Source organism: Leucoraja erinacea, chromosome 24 (genome assembly GCF_028641065.1).
Source record: "Leucoraja erinacea ecotype New England chromosome 24, Leri_hhj_1, whole genome shotgun sequence".
Taxonomy (NCBI): domain Eukaryota; kingdom Metazoa; phylum Chordata; class Chondrichthyes; order Rajiformes; family Rajidae; genus Leucoraja; species Leucoraja erinaceus.
In genome coordinates, this window is record NC_073400.1 from 26,831,638 (window position 1) to 26,848,526 (window position 16,889).

A 16,889-nucleotide genomic window follows, 5' to 3' on the forward strand; every position below is an offset into this window, starting at 1 on the left:
TCACACTTTCAAATTTCCAATATGAAAGTGACAAGCAATTATTAGGATAAATAAATAGCTTCAGTTAAACAAAATGTCATGAAAATGTGGGAGTTTCAGGCCCATGTGGAAAACCAATAGTTGCTGGCTTTCCCTGTTGAGATTGCTTTTCCTCTTGTTGTAAAGTATTTTTGTTCCCATCCTGAGGATAATGCTGAATCTTTTGTTTGTACTCCGTATTAGAATGGGATTAAACTGGACAATTTAGACATGTAAAGAAGGTCTGGGGAGGCATTCACATGCAGGTTTAACACTTTATGGAATAACCAGACTAATGGGCGTTTTCTTACAGTTTTGCATCAATAACCTTCCTTCACATACCTCCATTCGCCAAGTTTATCTTCTCTGGGATCAATCTGTACATAAAATCCATGTCAATTAAGTTTTGCTAACAACTGAATTATTTTGTGCAAGAGGTGTTTCAAGACATTTGTAAGAGGCGCAGTGCCATATAAATGAATATCAAACACCCATCACTTGGGGTGGGAGATTGCAACCTTCACATGGTCCACCCTGTTTTGACTAATGCAATCAACCCGACGTGCAGAAACAAAAGATCAAATAGAACAAGTTGACCTACAACTTTAGGCTGAAGATTCATCACTTCCATTCACGTCCCCCTCCCCCCCCCCTTCTCCCCAGTCTCCAGCAGTTAAACAAGAACAACTGGACTCTCATCTATTAAATCTGAAAAGTCAGCCATACCTTTACCTCCACAGATTCTGATTGACCTGCTTAGTTCCTCCATCAGTTTGTTTTCGTTCCTGATTAAGTTTCATGTGTATCCAGTTGGCCAATTCACTGTTATTTGCGTGCTGGATGTATGGACTCGACCCAAAACGTTACCTTTTTCCTACGCTCCATAGATGCTGCCTCGCCCGCTGAGTTTCTCCAGCATTTTTGTCTACCTTTGATTTTCCAGCATCTGCAGTTCCCTCTTAAACATCAGTCATTCATTAGATGCTATCACCCCCCAGTGGCAAGTTTTTTTAATTCATTTTTGCTCACATTCTCCATGCTGCAAATGTTGGCACATTGTATTTTATAAGATAAAAAACAAGAATGCATAAATATACACAAAGCAATGGGGCTTATCATTGTGGAATATTTCTAGAAATTACTATCTTGATTTTTTTCCCCCCCCAAAAATGGTTCATTATTGAACAGAAGTTTACAAATGGTACCAAACCAGGAGGTAACTGCAGTGAGGAAGCAAGTAGGATTCAGGGCAATTTGGACAGATAAAAGGAAAGTAAGTGCAAGGATGTGGCATAGGGAATATAATCAGGCCAATTGTGACATTTTCCACTTTGATAGAAAAAATAAAAGGTCAGGCTACTGTTCCAAATGTAAGAAATTGAAAGGATTCAGGGGAGCTGAATCATTGAAAGTCAACATGGAGCTGCAGTAAGCAATTACGAGGGAAATGGGGTGATGCGTTTTAATGGAAGAAAATTTGAAAACAATTACACGGATCTCTGCTGAGAGTACTCAAAGGCACGGTTTGATTAGGGATAGTCAGAACCACATTGTGCGTGCAAAATCAAGCTTTGCAAATTTAATTTAGATTTTTGAGGAAGCGTCCAGAAGGAGAACAGGGTAACAAATGTTATCTACATGGTTTTAAGCATGGTTTTTGACAAGTTTCCACATAGTAGACTGGTCCTCAAGGTGAGATCCAGGATGAGGTGTGATAAAGAACAGATTATGTACTTTAATCAATGATAACCGATGTGTTCATTTTAAGTAACAGAGTAACTTTATTCATTATAATGCCGATTTGAAGATATTTATTTATTTCAGAATTTTTTAATGAAGTAAGTTTTAAAAAGCAAATTTCAAAGGTGCCAGTTGGCTATTTATCAAGAACACCAAATAGGAAGAGTTCCGAATAACTTGTGGCTGTACGAGCGCTATCTCAGGTAATAAAAGCATACAAATAAACAATAATAATCGTGAGGACATGATATTAGTAATAATAGATAAGTACGAGATGTTGCATTTTGGAGTCACATCAGAGCAGTACATTCAGTGAATAGCAGGGTCATGGGGAGTGTTGTGGAGCTGTTTCATGATGTACGAGTCTATAAGATCGACTGTATTTAATTATCCACCCAATGAAGGGGAACTGTCTCAAAAAACAGGCAGTCACAAAAAGGCAGCCAATATCATCACGAACTCACAGCACATTGGTCACTCATTTCACTCCTGTTATCGGGAAGAAGATGAAGGAGTCTGAAAATTGTAACATCCAGGTTCAGGAGCAGCTTCTTCCCAACAACCAAACTCCAATTAAACTCTGAAACTCTGGGTTAAGTTTTTTTTAATTAAACTTTTTTTCTGTTCGGTTATTTCATTATCTATTGCCCAATGTGTTTATAAACCTGTTGTGCTGCTGCTGCAAGTAAAATTTTTATTGTTCTGTTTCGGGACATATGTCGATGAAATCCTTGTGATGATAATTCCAGCCTTCTTAATGCTTTAGCATTCATTGAAGCCTTGCTCACAACATCTAAAACTGTTCCTGCAAAATTAGGCACTTGACGTGGTAGGCCTAGCACGGCAGAGGTTTTGTCGTTTTGCTGTCCTTGACCGCACATCAACTCCATCAGGAGGGACTAGTAGTTTGTTTCTCTCTTTTATCTCCTTTGCTGCCAGTGTGAATTCTTCTTGCTTCTTCTGCAATGCCATTTTTTCTCTCTCAATCTTGCTTCTATGTCCATGAGTTTTTCCTCTTTTTCATGACGTTTTCTTTGTTGTTCTTCAAATATTTTGTTCCTTTTTTGCTCTTTTCTATATACAACTCACGCCGCCTTGCATTCATTGCCTCACGCCTCTACTTCGAATAGCCTGCACGTTGATTTATTTTCTTGTTCCGCTCATATTCTCTCTTATCAGCCTTCTGCCTTGTTAATGGCTTTTGGGGTTTATCCTTGTTCTTTTCCTTCTCCAACCTCTTCTTCTCTTGATGTTTTCTTTGTCGCAATTTGCCCTGTTCATTGTAGTGCATTTTCCTTTCGATCCACTTTTCTGCCTCTTCTCTCTCTCGTGGATTAAGATTTCCCTTCTTCATATTTTGTTCTGCAGTTGCCATGTTTATTCCATACAGCTGACTGTAGTGCTTTGCCATTTTTTTAAATATCACTGTACCTGTCTGGATTATTTGTCTTTAATTTGTCCCTCCATGTTTGTGCTTTTGATTTGACACTTGACTTAGGCCCATGCTTTTCTTTGTAGCTAGTGTTGTTAACACTCTTTTCATTTCAGGTTATGGAGCGAATCTGGAGTTGGAAGGGAAGATTCCTTGACGGAGTCCTTTTTGAAGGACTTTTCTTTGAACGAGCATTGTTTTGTTCGTTCGCTTGTGTGTCAGACGATGTAGTTCGCTGTTGGCTTCTGTCATCGTCCAACATGTTGACAGAAATGTCGCCCGACACAATGTCGCCCGTTTTCGCTTCCAGGGATTGCCATGAGGAGGCTTCTGTCATGATCCCATTGTTTGAAGAAACCTTTCGAGCAAATGTACAAAGACAGAAATGAAATAAACAGCAAAAAATAAGTAGGGAAAGGATAGAGGTTTTTTTTCCATTATGTAAAACAATGGTAACACTTGTTTTTCTTGTAGCTGGTCTGTTTTTTTTATGAAGACTGGCCATTTTGGAAAAAGAAAAGGTAAGGAATAAAATGGGCAGCTTCTTCCTTTTTCTGGAAAAAAAACCCAACAAATTATCTTTTTTTAAACTTGTGTTTGATAGTTTGCAATATTACAACCAAAAGGAACAATTCCAATGAAAAGTGGAGAATTTGTGCAAAAAAAACCTCAGCATTAAAAATGAGCCTACCTATAAACCATAATGTGGACCAATCACATGAGAATTTTTGTCAGTTTGGGTAACCGACGTGAGTGGTATGGTAAAGGGTTTGATACATCGGCACCCTTAATTTCATGAGCTGTTTTAATAGTAAAATCTTGTCTAAATTACTTCAAATTTGGGTCATGCATCACGAAAATACAGCAAATTCAGATGTGAACAGGTTTTTCCTGGTTTGCAACGGATGTACGGAGGTATCGTAGTCGGCCTGAAGCAATGTAAAAACATTGCGCCACAGCTGATTTTTGAAACCGGCGCCCCCCCCCCCCCCCCCCCCTGCCATAACTACATAGAAACACACAGTGAAGGATTTTTTCCCTTTTTGACATGCCCAAATAATGTCCAAATTTCAGCACAGGGCAATGAAAATAAATTAGGATTAAACATATATCTATATAATTCAGAAATAAAGTTTGGATCTTGATTCTGAAATGATTTTCTCTCCTGTACAGGAATTTAAATACATGGGACTACACTTCATTGTACAATTTTCACTAGTGAGGGTGCTCTTCCCACATTCGGTGACCAAAATGTGTCACCTTTTTCTGACATGGCCTCAAATTTCCCTCTCCCACTGTTTACCGCCGCCGTAATTGGCCACAAGTTATATACCATATGAAAGCTTAGGAGTCAGAGAACACAAAAAACAGTCACTTTATAGTCATTACCCCTAGCTTTTGAGCTAAATTGGGATCGAAATCGATCACAATTTGCCCAAAATTTCTCATACAAACTTTGCTTTCAAAATTTGAAAACAATTAGAAAATATTTTTTTTAATGTATAAACAAGAAAGAATATGATGTTAATTCATTTAATCTACTACAAAATTTGCCTGAAAACGAGCATTTGTGTAGACAAGAGCATTCATTGCCTACTTTGGACGAGACACGGTGTTATCTGGGACACGATCATTTTTCATTCCCTTTGCTACAGCATACACACCCTACAACCACATAGCAACAAGCAATGGAAATTTCATGTCATTTCAACATTTCCATTCTCTCTATCCCTCCCCCACCCAAGTTGCACTAGCTTCTCGTTTTCGCCCTACAAGCAGCTAACAATGGCCTGTTTCCTTTATCATCGTTACTTTTTTGCATATCTTTTATCCATTGTTCTTTATCTCTCCACATCATCGTCTATATTTCTCGTTGCCCTTATCCCTAACCAAAGATCCTATAGCAAGCAAGATAGCCCACTCGACGAAAAATACATAGTACGGTCATGGGCAGATTCATGGGTACTTTTCGGCCCCATTTCCGTAACCGGCTTCCGTCTACGCACCAAAGATCCCATAGGATACTAGTGCAGAGACGGAAGCCGGTTACGGAAACATCCTCGTAAAAATAAAAGTTATTTGGTAAAAATCTTCTCATTTTCAGAATTTTAATTTGTTAACACAAACTGTTCCCCCGCAACGTTGATTACACTGCGAGTCAGGTCTGGTCGGGTTACTGAAATGGATGGAAAAAAAGCCCACGTTCTGCTCCGTTGCGTACTACACGTCAGCCCATTGCATTTAGAAGGAGTGATCTATCTTGCTCCGCTATAGGATCTTTGTCCTTAACCAGTCTGAAGAAGGGCCTCAACCCGAAACGTCACCTATTCCTTCTCTCTAGGGATGCTGCCTGTCCCGCTGTTACTCCAGCTTTTTGTGTCTATAGAAACATAGAAATTAGGTGCAGGAGTAGGCCATTCGGCCCTTCGAGCCTGCACCGCCATTCAATATGACCATGGCTGATCATCCAACTCAGTATCCCGTACCTGCCTTCTCTCCATACCCCCTGATCCCCTTCGGTTTAAACCAGCATCTGCAGTTCCGTCCTGCACCAGCATTATGATTATTGATTTCTCTAACTTCAAGTGAGAAAGGTTTGAAAAGAACAAATCAAAGCCAGCAAAGAAGTTAAGGTGAAGCTCACAATGGTCCATTGTTGCCTGTGGAGAAAGTGATAACGAGTGAATACAAGAATAGTGAAACTAAGCAGGACGACAGTGAAACTAGTCGGACCACTAGGGTGGGGAAGGGACGGGGAGGGAATGCATGGGTTGGTTGACGTTCGAGAAATCAATATTCATACTGCTGGGTTGCAAGCTTTAAAGGTGTGGGAAGGAACTGCAGAATTTGTTTAAACTGAAGATAGACACAAAATGCTGGAGTAACACGGGCAGCATCTCTGGAGAAAAAGAATGGGTGGCGTTTCGGGTCGAGACCCTTCATCAGCCTGGGGAGAGGGAGACAGAGATATGGAAGGGCATGGTATTAAAACGATAGATCAATGCAGACATTGACCAAGGAAATGTAGAATGATTCATTGTGTAGGAAGGAACTGCAGGTGCTGGTATAAACCGAAGATAAGACACACAATGCTGGAGTAACTCAGTGGGACAGGCAGCTTCTCTGGAGATAAGTAGTGGTTCATTGCAGGTTTATTTGTGTCTATCTCAGGAATGAATGGTTCATTGTTGGCTGAAGCTGAAGAGAAGGAGGACAGGGAGGCATACAATCAGTAAAATTTAATCAGGACAGTGAAACCTAAGATCTTTGAGTGAAACTGGGCAGAAAACCAGGGTGGGTGGGTGGAGAGAGAGAGAGAGAGGGGGGGGGGTAGAGAGGGGGGGGGGCTACAGGGAGAGAGGGGGAGGGAGGGGAGAGAGGAGGGGGAGAGGGAGAGAGGGAAAGAGAGAGGGGGGAGAGGGAAAGAGAGAGGGGGAGAGGGAGGGAGGGGGAGAGGGAGGAGGGAGGAGGGGAGAGGAGGAGGGAGGGGAGAGGGGGGGAGGGGGGGGAGAGGAGGAAGGAGGGAGGGGGGGAAAGAGAGGAGGGAGGGAGGGAGAGGAGGGGGGAAGAGGGGGGGAAAGAGGGAGGGGGGGGGGGAGGGGGGGAGGGAGGGGGGGGAGAGAGAGGGAGGGGGAGGGGGGGGGGGGGGGGGAGGAGGGGGGGGGGGGGAGGGAGGGGGGGGGGGGGGGGGGGGGGGGGAAGAGGGGGGGGGGGGGGGGGGAGCGAGGGGGGGGGGGGGGGGGGGGGGGAGGGGAGGGGGGGGAGGGAGGGGGGGGGAGGGGGGGGGGGGGGGGAGGGAGGGGGGGGGGGGGGGAGGGAGGGGGGGGGGGGGGAAGAGGGGGATGGAGGGTGAGGGAAAGGAATGCAAGGGTTACTTGAGGTCGGAGAAATCAACCATACCAAAGATTATAGAGGAGCTACACAGAAAAGCTGGAGAAACTCAGCGGGGCAGCAGCATCTATGGAGCGAAGGAAATAGGCAACGTTTCGGGCCGAAACCCTTCGAAGGGTTTCGGCCCGAAACCTTGCCTATTTCCTTCGCTCCATAAATGCTGCTGCCCCCGCTGAGTTTCTCCAGCTTTTCTGTGTGAACCTTCGATTCTCCAGCATCTGCAGTTCCCTCTTAAACATTATAGAGGAGCTAGTATCTTTGATCCATACCGCTGTCCAAGTGACCCACGACCAAAGATCTGCTATAGGATCTGTGCCCACGACGTGTTTTTCCTCAACACTGGGGGACGAGGTGAATCTTGACGGACAACTCCCGGCCGGCGCTCAAACTGAGGCGCCACCACTGAAAAACCGGGGGGGGAGGGGGGGGGTGTCCGTGAAATCAGCCCCTCGACAGCATCACCCCGCTTTTCGAACTTAGCCCTCCCGACGAAATAAATCACTTGTCAACCATACAGCTGATGGTGGTGAAAGAAACGGCGCGCTGTGGGAGGAAGGGTCGCTGAGAAGGCGGCATTGCATGGGGTCTCCCCCCCTACCTACTCTCCCTCTCCCCGCGGTGGTAGCGCCGGTTGTCCGCCAGTGACGGTTTTAAATGGCAGACGGTGAAAACAGCGACGAGATTTTAAAGTTGCCAAGTGCTGGGGGGGAGGAGAGAGAAACGTCCTTTCGTTTCCAGGTTAGTCATTCATTATATTAAATAGGGGGTGGGGTTTTTTTAAAAAACGATATCGTAAGGCCCGTGGGCCTATAACATGCCTTCCAAGTTTTGCAGGGGTTTCAAAAATATCATATTTTTATAATATATCTATCTATAATTTGGATTTTTAACTTTATGTATTGTGTTGTTTAAAAAATATATAAATTATGATGTTTTTATAAGTGATATACTAAGATTTTATATGTATTTTATGATATTTAATATGCAATGCATTTTTTATGTAATGTTGCCCCTTGTCTGGACCTTGAGTCCGTAATAAAGTATTATTATTATATCATATATAAATATGATATGATATAGGAGTAGAATTAGGCCATTCGGCCCATCAAGTCTACTCCGCCATTCAATCATGGCTGATCTATCTCTCCCTCCTAACCCCATTCTCCTGCCTTCTCCCCATAGCCTCTGACACCCGTACTAATTATCTCTGCCTTCAATATTTCCACTGACTTGACCTCCACAGCCTTCTGTGGCAAATAATTTCTCCTCATCTCTTTCCTAAAAGAAGGTCCTTTAATTCTGAGGCTGTGACCTCTAGTCCTAGGCTCTCCCACTAGTGGAAACATCCTCTCCACATCCCCTCTATCCAAGCCCACTCTACCCAAGCGATATTCGAAGATATCGACATTTATTTTTAGCTTTAACAAATATCTGCTGCAGGAGAAAGTGCACAAAAAGCTGGAGTAAACTCAGTGGGTCAGGCAGCATCTATATGGAGAAAAGGAATCTGGAGAAATTCCTGCTGCAGGAGAAACTATTCAAGTCCAGCAGAATAGGTGTAGGAGTTTTAATATTTTTTAAATATTTTATTAAATGTTTAATATTATTGTTGTCACGTGTACAGTGAAAAGCTTTGTTTTTTTCTAATTAGAGCCTTCCTCCCACAACATTTTGTTTCTTTCACTATTATAAACTGTAATGTTTAGTGAATTTTTATGATGCTGCACATAAATAAAATTAATACACTGAGGGGAAGACACATAGTGCAGAATATAGACACAAAATGCTGGAGTAACTCGGCAGGTCAGGCAGCATCTCTGTAGAAAAGGAATAGGTGACATTTCGGATCAAGGGCCTTCAATTGATGGAGGGTCTTGACCTGATTCCTTTTTTCTGGAGATGCTGCCTGACCCGCTGAGTTACTCCAGCATGTCGTGTCTATCTGCAGTGCAAGCCAGCATCTGCAGTTCCTTGTTACAATATTGAATGCAAAATATAGTTCTCGACCCTGTGGACCAGTTCCATAGATTGTCCAATGGCTGCGATGGAGCAGAGGTGAACCAGACAGTACCGTAGTTTATGGAACTACTGTTCAGAAGCCTGATAACAGAGGGGAAGAAGCTGTTCTCTAGTCTGGTGATGTACGTTTTCAGGCTCCTGTAATGTGCTTTTTTTACCCTGAAGAAGGGTTTTGGCCCGAAACATTGCCTATTTCCTTCGCTCCATAGATGCTGCTGCACCCGCTGAGTTTCTCCAGCATTTTTGTGTACGTTAATGCTTTTTTTGCTCATTTCCAGCATCTGGTGTCTCGGTCTAGAGTTCCAGTTTTTGCATTTAATGGAAAATTTCTTGCATCAACCTGCATCTTCAGCCCGCTGACTGATTTTTTTTCTCTATGTCGATGATCCTGTGTAGACCATGTGATATGCTGCTCATTTACACATCACTATATTTGCATGGTGCACAAAAAAGCTGGAGAAACTCAGCGGGTGCAGCAGCATCTTTGGAGCGAAGGAAATGGGCAACGTTTTGGGCCGAAACCCTTCTTCAGATGCATGTTCATTTTGAAAAGAAAGTGGTTTAATTTAGAACAGAGAAGTACAGCACAGGAAATGGCCCCATGATATCTGCTAAACATAATGCCAAGATAAACTCATCTCATCTGCCCACACATGGTCCATATATCCTCCATTCTCTGTTTTTCTTTGTAATTGAAAACCTTGATATTATTTGAATTTTTGTCATTCCATTGAAAAGTCACCAACCAGTGTCAATTAACGATGTTAATAGATTTTGCCTGACCTGCTGAACATTTACAGCGCTTCCTAGTTTTTTTTTAGACTTGCAGGATCCGCTGTATTTTTCTTTGAAAGTGCCTTTCGTTAGGTTGCATGGGTAGTAGCTATTAACGGAAAGCTATTTGCATTAATATAAATGGTGCTTAAGGAAGTGTTTTGAATTTCTAAGCTCTGGGCAGTGGCTTCCATGTACACAGTCCTTGCTTTAATACATGTTTTTCCTTACAGTAATTTTCGTAGAATTTCAGTTAATTGCAAAGCTGGTATTCAGAACAGTGTTTATTCCCTTATCTGTTTATTGTTTTTTCTCTCTCCTAAAATTAAAAATATAATAAATATATGTTACATTATGCACTGAAACATGTGATGATACTCAAAATGTGGTGGGTATAGTCCAAAGCAAGCAACATATTGACACTTGGATTAGGTAAGCAGAAATCTAGAAACCAGACAATATTTCTGTGGATCCTAGCTTGCTATAACTTTCTTTAGTACAGTTAAATATTTTATGACACACATACCAATATATTTGTGATTTTTTTAAATGTTTGGTTCAATGGGACTTTTCTCGGTATGTAAATATAGAAAGATCTTTGTTTAAAAAGCTTTTTCTTGTGACATCCTAAGCAAAGAATAAAAATTATTTGTTCCAGTGTACAATTTAAAAAAAAAAAATTTCCCGAATCATTTTGATATTTTTCAACACAACTTTCAGGGTTTGGAGTACCTATTTTTCATGGATGTTGTGTGAGTCAATGAGGTATAGAACAATATTAGGGCATGATCAAAAGATCATACTCCTAAATATAAAATTCTTCATTGAAACTAAGATTTACGAATGATATAGGATAGGACATTCAACCTGAAAGGATGGTTATTTCTCTTTCCATAGATGTCTGATCTGCAGAGTGTTTCCAGAATTTTTTGTTCTTAATTTTATTTTTGTATGTGGCAAAGGTAAGACACAAAAAGCTGGAGTAACTCAGTGGGACAGGCAGCATCTCTGGACAGAAGGAATGGGTGACGTTTCTGGTCGAGACCCTTATTTCGTAATTTTATTTGCGCTGCAGCTGATAAGAATCTTTCATACCACAAAGATTCCTTGCCTTGTTCTATTTTAATCATTGCATAATATTGAAATGATAGAATTTGAAAAAATGTTAAATGTTGTTAAACATCCTGTAGTTTTAAATTGATAAAACAATACTGTACTGGAGTAACTCAGCAGGTCAGATCACATCTCTGGAGAACAGCATCTCTGGAGACTCTAGTTGGAAGAAGGGTACCGAACTGAACGGCTCCTATCTATGTTCTGCAGAGACGTTGCCTGACAAGCTGAGTTACTCCAACATTATGTCTTCTTTTGTAAACCAGTATCTGCAGTTCCTTGTTTCCACTTCTTAAATGGATATTAGTTTTAGTATATTTTAATTAACTTTTACTCATTTTGCTCAATTAGATTTTTTGCAGATACTGTGATTTATTGCTGAGGTGAATTATAAATGTAAGACCAATCCCCTCGTATGCTTTGATGCAACAATAAATTTGAGCTCAGTCTTCTAAACATGCACATGCATGAGCATTATCTGAGTTCTGCTGCCTGCCGATCATATTATTTGTAGTTTAACCCCAACCTGCAGGATGCTCATTGGAGGTGAGGTGCAATATTGTAGTTAGAAAAGTTGGAAAGAGTGTTGGATTGATGATGTTACTTTGCTTGGTGTTAGACTGCACCGATATTGGACCTTTGTGAGGATTATTAGCTGCATGAAACAAATTTAAGATACAACTCATTTCTGTAGGCAGATGAGTACGAGGGGGATGTTCCGCTAGACTGATAAAGTCAAAGTGGAATTGAGAAAGGCCTTACAGAGTGTTGCTCTCTGTATTTATGAGTTAATACACAGTTTAGTTTATGTTCATTGTGCCTCCAAATAGATGGAATCCTTGTTGTAACTGTGGGAGCGGCTCTTCTGTCACCTGAAGGAGGTAGTGGAGGAGGATCCTAGCAATCATATTATCCATAGCAGACAGCACAGAGACCTATATTGTAGTTACCACAGTTGGATTTGTCTCCTTTGTGGTCAAGATTATAGTGTCACTGGGAACCAGGGCATGTTCTTCTCCTTCTCCCCTCCCAGACATGGGAGGTGGGGTAGGGAATTTGTGACTGATTTTCTCAATGACAAGTTTTATAATACCTGTATCAGCAATACTCTTTGGTCCAGAGGCCATTGATTCTTGTTAGTTGGGATAGGGCCTTTCTGTCCTGACCAAGTTGTCCGTGCCATTCAACATTTACTTTTGGACAATAGAAGTTCGTAACATGGCCCTGGAGATTATAAATCACTTCCTTATCACAGAAAGATTGAGGGAGGGATTGGGGTTGTGGGGAATGATGTCATATGGAAGCAGGTCAGGGAAGGGAAGGTGATAGGGTTGAACAAAATAAAGAAAAAGATAGACCCAAAATGCTGGAATAACTCTGGGTCTGGCAACAACTCTGGAGAAAAGGAATAGGTGCTGTTTTGGAAGGGTCTCAACCTGAAATTTCACCTATTCACATTAAAAACTATGCCACATTTAGTCATGACTATTTAATTCATAAATAAACTTCATATGGCCCCACATACATATACGTTTTGATAATGATCTAGGGAAATATCTTCATGAATACCAGGAGAAAAATACAGTAACATGTCTGGTATTCTGCCCAGCAATGATCTCGTAACGGTCTGTGTTTGGTGTCCATTGTCACAACGACCGTTATCGGGGTCGGTACCTCCATAAGTTAAACCATGGAGGCTCCAAACCTGTATTGCTTTTCACAAATCCCAACGATGTATCCTATGGTAGTAGTGATTTTTGGGTGAGTTCATTATTTTTCTTATATTCACATTTAATATATCAAAAGCATCGTGCTGTCAAAAACACAACGATCATTTATGATATATTTTGCGACTTTTTAAAGTCAATTAAAAAAAAATTTGGGGCATAAATTGGACATCAAAACTAAGAAACTGAGCAAATCTTCAATTTGGCAACACACTGTCTCTTGTTTACCTTTCGTACGGACCAAGTCGCTATCTTCATCCCTTTGACGGAGACAATTAACATACTAAAAAATCCCAAATCATCCCAATTCAACCTTCCGATGAATAATCGGCCATCGACATAGCTCAAATCATTAAGTAATGTACTCTCTATGGATATAATTTGGTTTTCTCTAATAATGTAATGTTCGTTTTCTGGGACACCAAACCTTTGCGGGTCCACCGCAATGTACGTTTGTGTGTATGATCGTGTAAAGCGAGTTGCGGTGTCCACTCAGATTGACGCAGTATTCTACTACATGATCAGGTGAATGAAGTGGAAACGGTGTGTGTCATTTTATTGTTCCATGTGGTATTCATAAACATAGAAAGTAATAAGAAATATGTGCACTTACCGTGACAACTTGGTCACTGGTGGACACCACGTCACCACCGTTACATCCCCACCACCGTGTTTCACAGATGAGGTGGTATGCTTTGGATCTTCGGCAGTTCCTTCTCTCCTCCATACTTTGCTCTTGCCATCACTCTGATATAAGTTAATCTTTGTCTCATCTGTCCACAAGACCTATTTCCAGAACTGTGGTTGCTCTTTTAAGTACTTCTTGGCAAACTGTAACCTGGCCATCCTATTTTTGCGACTAACCAGTAGTTTGCATCTTGCAGTGTAGCCTCTGTATTTCTGCTGATGAAGTCTTCTGCGGACAGTGGTGATTGACAAATCCACACCTGAAGAGTGTTTCTGATCTGTCGGACAGGTGTTCGAGGATTTTTCTTTATTATAGAGAGAATTCTTCTGTCATCAGCTGTGGAGGTCTTCCTTGGCCTTCCAGTCCTTTTGCGATTAGTAAGCTCACCAGTGCTCTCTTTCTTCTTAATGATGTTCCAAACAGTTGATTTTGGTAAGCCTAAGGTTTGCTTGATGTCTCTAACAGTTTTATTCGTGTTTCTCAGTCTCATAATGACTTATTCCGGTAGGCGGCGCGACTCTGGTCAGCAGAGGCCTCTGCAGCCTGTCCGCGTTTTTATTATTTTTTGTCTATGTTTATATGTAGTTTTTTTGTTATTTTTTGTTGGGGGGTGTGTGTGGGGGTGGGGTGGGGTGGGGGGGGGGGGGGGGAGGGGGAAACTTTTAAATCTCTCCCTGCACTGGAGACCCGACCTTTTCTTGTCGGGTCTCTGTTGTCGTTGGGGCTGCAACGAGGAGCGGCCTCCAACAGAAGAAGCCGGGGACTCTGGTGCTGACTCACCTCACCGTCGCGGAGCTGGCCGAGCCCAGAGCGGGTGGAGCGGTGGTGGAGCGCTGCTGCTGCTGCTGCTGATGCGGAGGCTGCTACTGCGGGTCTGCGGACGGCGGCACCGGGAGCCCGCGGGTCCCTGGAGGGAGACCGCTTGTCAGGGCTCTCGCAACGGCGACTTCTCCCGCCCGAGTTGTGGGGTCGAATAGCTCCTGGAGCGGGGCCTGACATCACCGCCCCGCGCGGCTTGGAATGGCCGCGGGACTCTGCGAGCGCACGCCGGGGGCTCTAACACCAAGACCCGGTGTGCGACCTTGCACCACCCGGCGTGGCTTTAATGGCCGCGGGACAATTGCCATCGCCAGCCGGGGGCTTTGACTTTGACTCTGACATCGGGGGGGGGGGGAGAGTGCAGTGGAGAGATAAGTTTTTTTTGGCCTTCCATCACAGCTATGTGATGGATGTTTATGTAAAATGTAAATTATGGTGTGTCTGGGGTCTATTTGTGTGTAATGTATGGCTGCAGAAACGGCATTTCGTTTGGACCTCCAGGGGTCCAAATGACAATTAAATTGACTATTGACTATTGATTATTAGACTTTCATTGGCCCAACTTTGGGCCTCATGTTGGACAGCAATAAAAGTTTCCAAACTAGGTGCTGAGAGCTCTCTTATACCTGCATTAAGGAGGCATTTAAACACACATAAATAATTGCCAACACCTGTGAAGCCATGTGTCCCAAACATTATGGTGCCCTGAAATGGGGGGGGGAGGACTATGTATAGACCAAGCTGTAATTTCTGCATGGTGAAACCAAATGTATAAAAATACCCTTTGATAAAATCTGACAATGTGCACTTTAACCACATGTGATTTTTTTTTTTTCTATTGCAAATCTAAAATTGTGGAGTACAGAAACAAATAAATAAATTATGGGTCTTTGTCCCAAAAATTGATGAAGCCAAATAAAGTTACAAAAATAAGAAAAAATTAAAATAGGTTTCAGGGCTAGCTTACAGTTTACATTTAGTGTCAAATTAGGCTTGTCTAAGGTTGCGGGGTGTGGGAGATAATAAATCCTATAACATTGTCTTCCAAGTGACAGGCAGAGAGAAGGAGCTAAAGATATCTTTGAAGTAGAGATCAAATGACCAATGTTTATGGGGAGGAGGCAATAAAGGAAGACGAGGAATAGGCAGTCACATCTTTGTAAACAGATGGCCTATGTTTAGGAGGGACCAAGTGACAAAGGAAAAAAAACCCAGGAAAGTGGAAATCAAATGACCAATGTTTATGGGGGAGGAGGTGATAGAGGAAGAGAGATATAGGTGGTCACATCTTTGAAGCAAGAGGCAATAAAACAGATGGACTATGTTTATGAGGGACCAAGTGACAAAGAAAAAAACCAGGAAAGTGGAAATAAAATGATAAAGCAGATGGTCAATGTTTTTAGTATATCTTGTACCATGTAAACAAAAGGCCTTTGATGTGATGCAATCTGTGGAAACCTTTTCCTGTACCTCTGACATGATTAATGTCTGTGGAAGGTGTTAAGGGGAAAAAACCCTATTTAAGGCAATGTAATTTCTGTTGTTCAGAGAAGAGGACTGGGGACAGTTGAGTGTCTACATTGGTCACTTAGCTGGAATCCTCGCTCCCTTCCATCGGCCGATGTTAAGTAAAGTTTTGAACTGATCTACCAAACCGTTTGTGTGGTGTCTGTTTATTAAGAAGCGAACCTGGTTTAATTGTTATAAAAGTAACTTTTTCAAAATCATGGAGGGCACTATATCTTTGCTGTAAACCAGCATCGGCAGTTGCTTCCTACACAAAGTAAGAAAAAAACCTAGATAGACTTGTGGAAGGAGAAAGGGAAGTATTGGAATCTTTTTGATGATGTTAATCAGAAATCTAGTTACATATGAGACTTCAAATGTTTATTCTTTGCTACATTCTAAGCAAGTTTTGGGATCAGTTTTAACTTGTTAGTGGCATTAACGGTGTTGCTCTTAAAATCCAAACTGAAATAAGTAACGCTGTTGCTCTTAAATTCCAAACTGACATAAGTAAATGATGGCATCTGTATTGTGCTAGATGCCATCATTTAGATGATAGAAGGTAGACAAAAATGCTGGAGAAACTCAGCGGGTGAGGCTGCATCTATGGAGCGAAGGAATAGGTGACGTTTCAGGTCGAGACCCTTCTTCAGATTAATTTAGATGATACATTGAGCTTGGGTACTGTCTGTCCTCGGATGATTATCAAAAATCCACTGACTCTGTTGAATGAACAGTTGAGTTTGTAACCATGCACATGTTAATTTACTACTCGGTGCATATGAGAAAGATGGACCATCTGCCCTTAATTTTCCCATGGCAAATAAGTAACTCATGTTTTCTACAGTGACTGCACCCCCTTCATTAAAGCCTACATGAAAGCTAGCCTTGTGCTTGCACTCACAATACAATGTCCCCACTGTACAACATTGCCTTTTGACAATAGAGGGTCACAACAAGATCCTGGATGATGTGAACTAGTTACCATATACCATACCAGTCATTGCTCAGTAAAGTTGAATTTTGATGAAATTCACCATTTCATCCTTGAGCCACCACAGTGTTGGCCAATCAAAAAAGGATGTTTGAAGATCAAGACCTTGAGTCTGATCCCTCCCCTTCTGAGACGGTCAACCTCGAGTAGGCACGTCAAGGCACTAGA

The 16,889-nt window shown here is 42.0% G+C and overlaps 1 protein-coding gene and 1 long non-coding RNA gene across 2 annotated transcripts in view; one reads left to right on the forward strand and one right to left on the reverse strand.

Annotated features, from left to right (window-relative positions):
- Positions 1 to 329: 329 nt before the first annotated feature.
- LOC129708849 (uncharacterized) lies at positions 330 to 7,584 on the reverse strand. The gene is made up of 2 exons (XR_008725421.1): positions 7,351 to 7,584; positions 330 to 3,548 (listed from the first exon to the last, which is right to left on the reverse strand). It is a non-coding gene; the product is annotated as an uncharacterized LOC129708849 (long non-coding RNA).
- Positions 7,585 to 7,665: 81 nt separating this feature from the next.
- The window catches only part of LOC129708848 (lamina-associated polypeptide 2-like), a 34,303-nt gene continuing 25,079 nt past the window's right edge, over positions 7,666 to 16,889 (forward strand). The window contains exon 1 of the mRNA XM_055654873.1: positions 7,666 to 7,819. Within this exon, the coding sequence (XP_055510848.1) occupies positions 7,736 to 7,819 (84 nt within the window). The 5' untranslated portion in view covers positions 7,666 to 7,735. The remainder of the gene's footprint in view (positions 7,820 to 16,889) is intronic.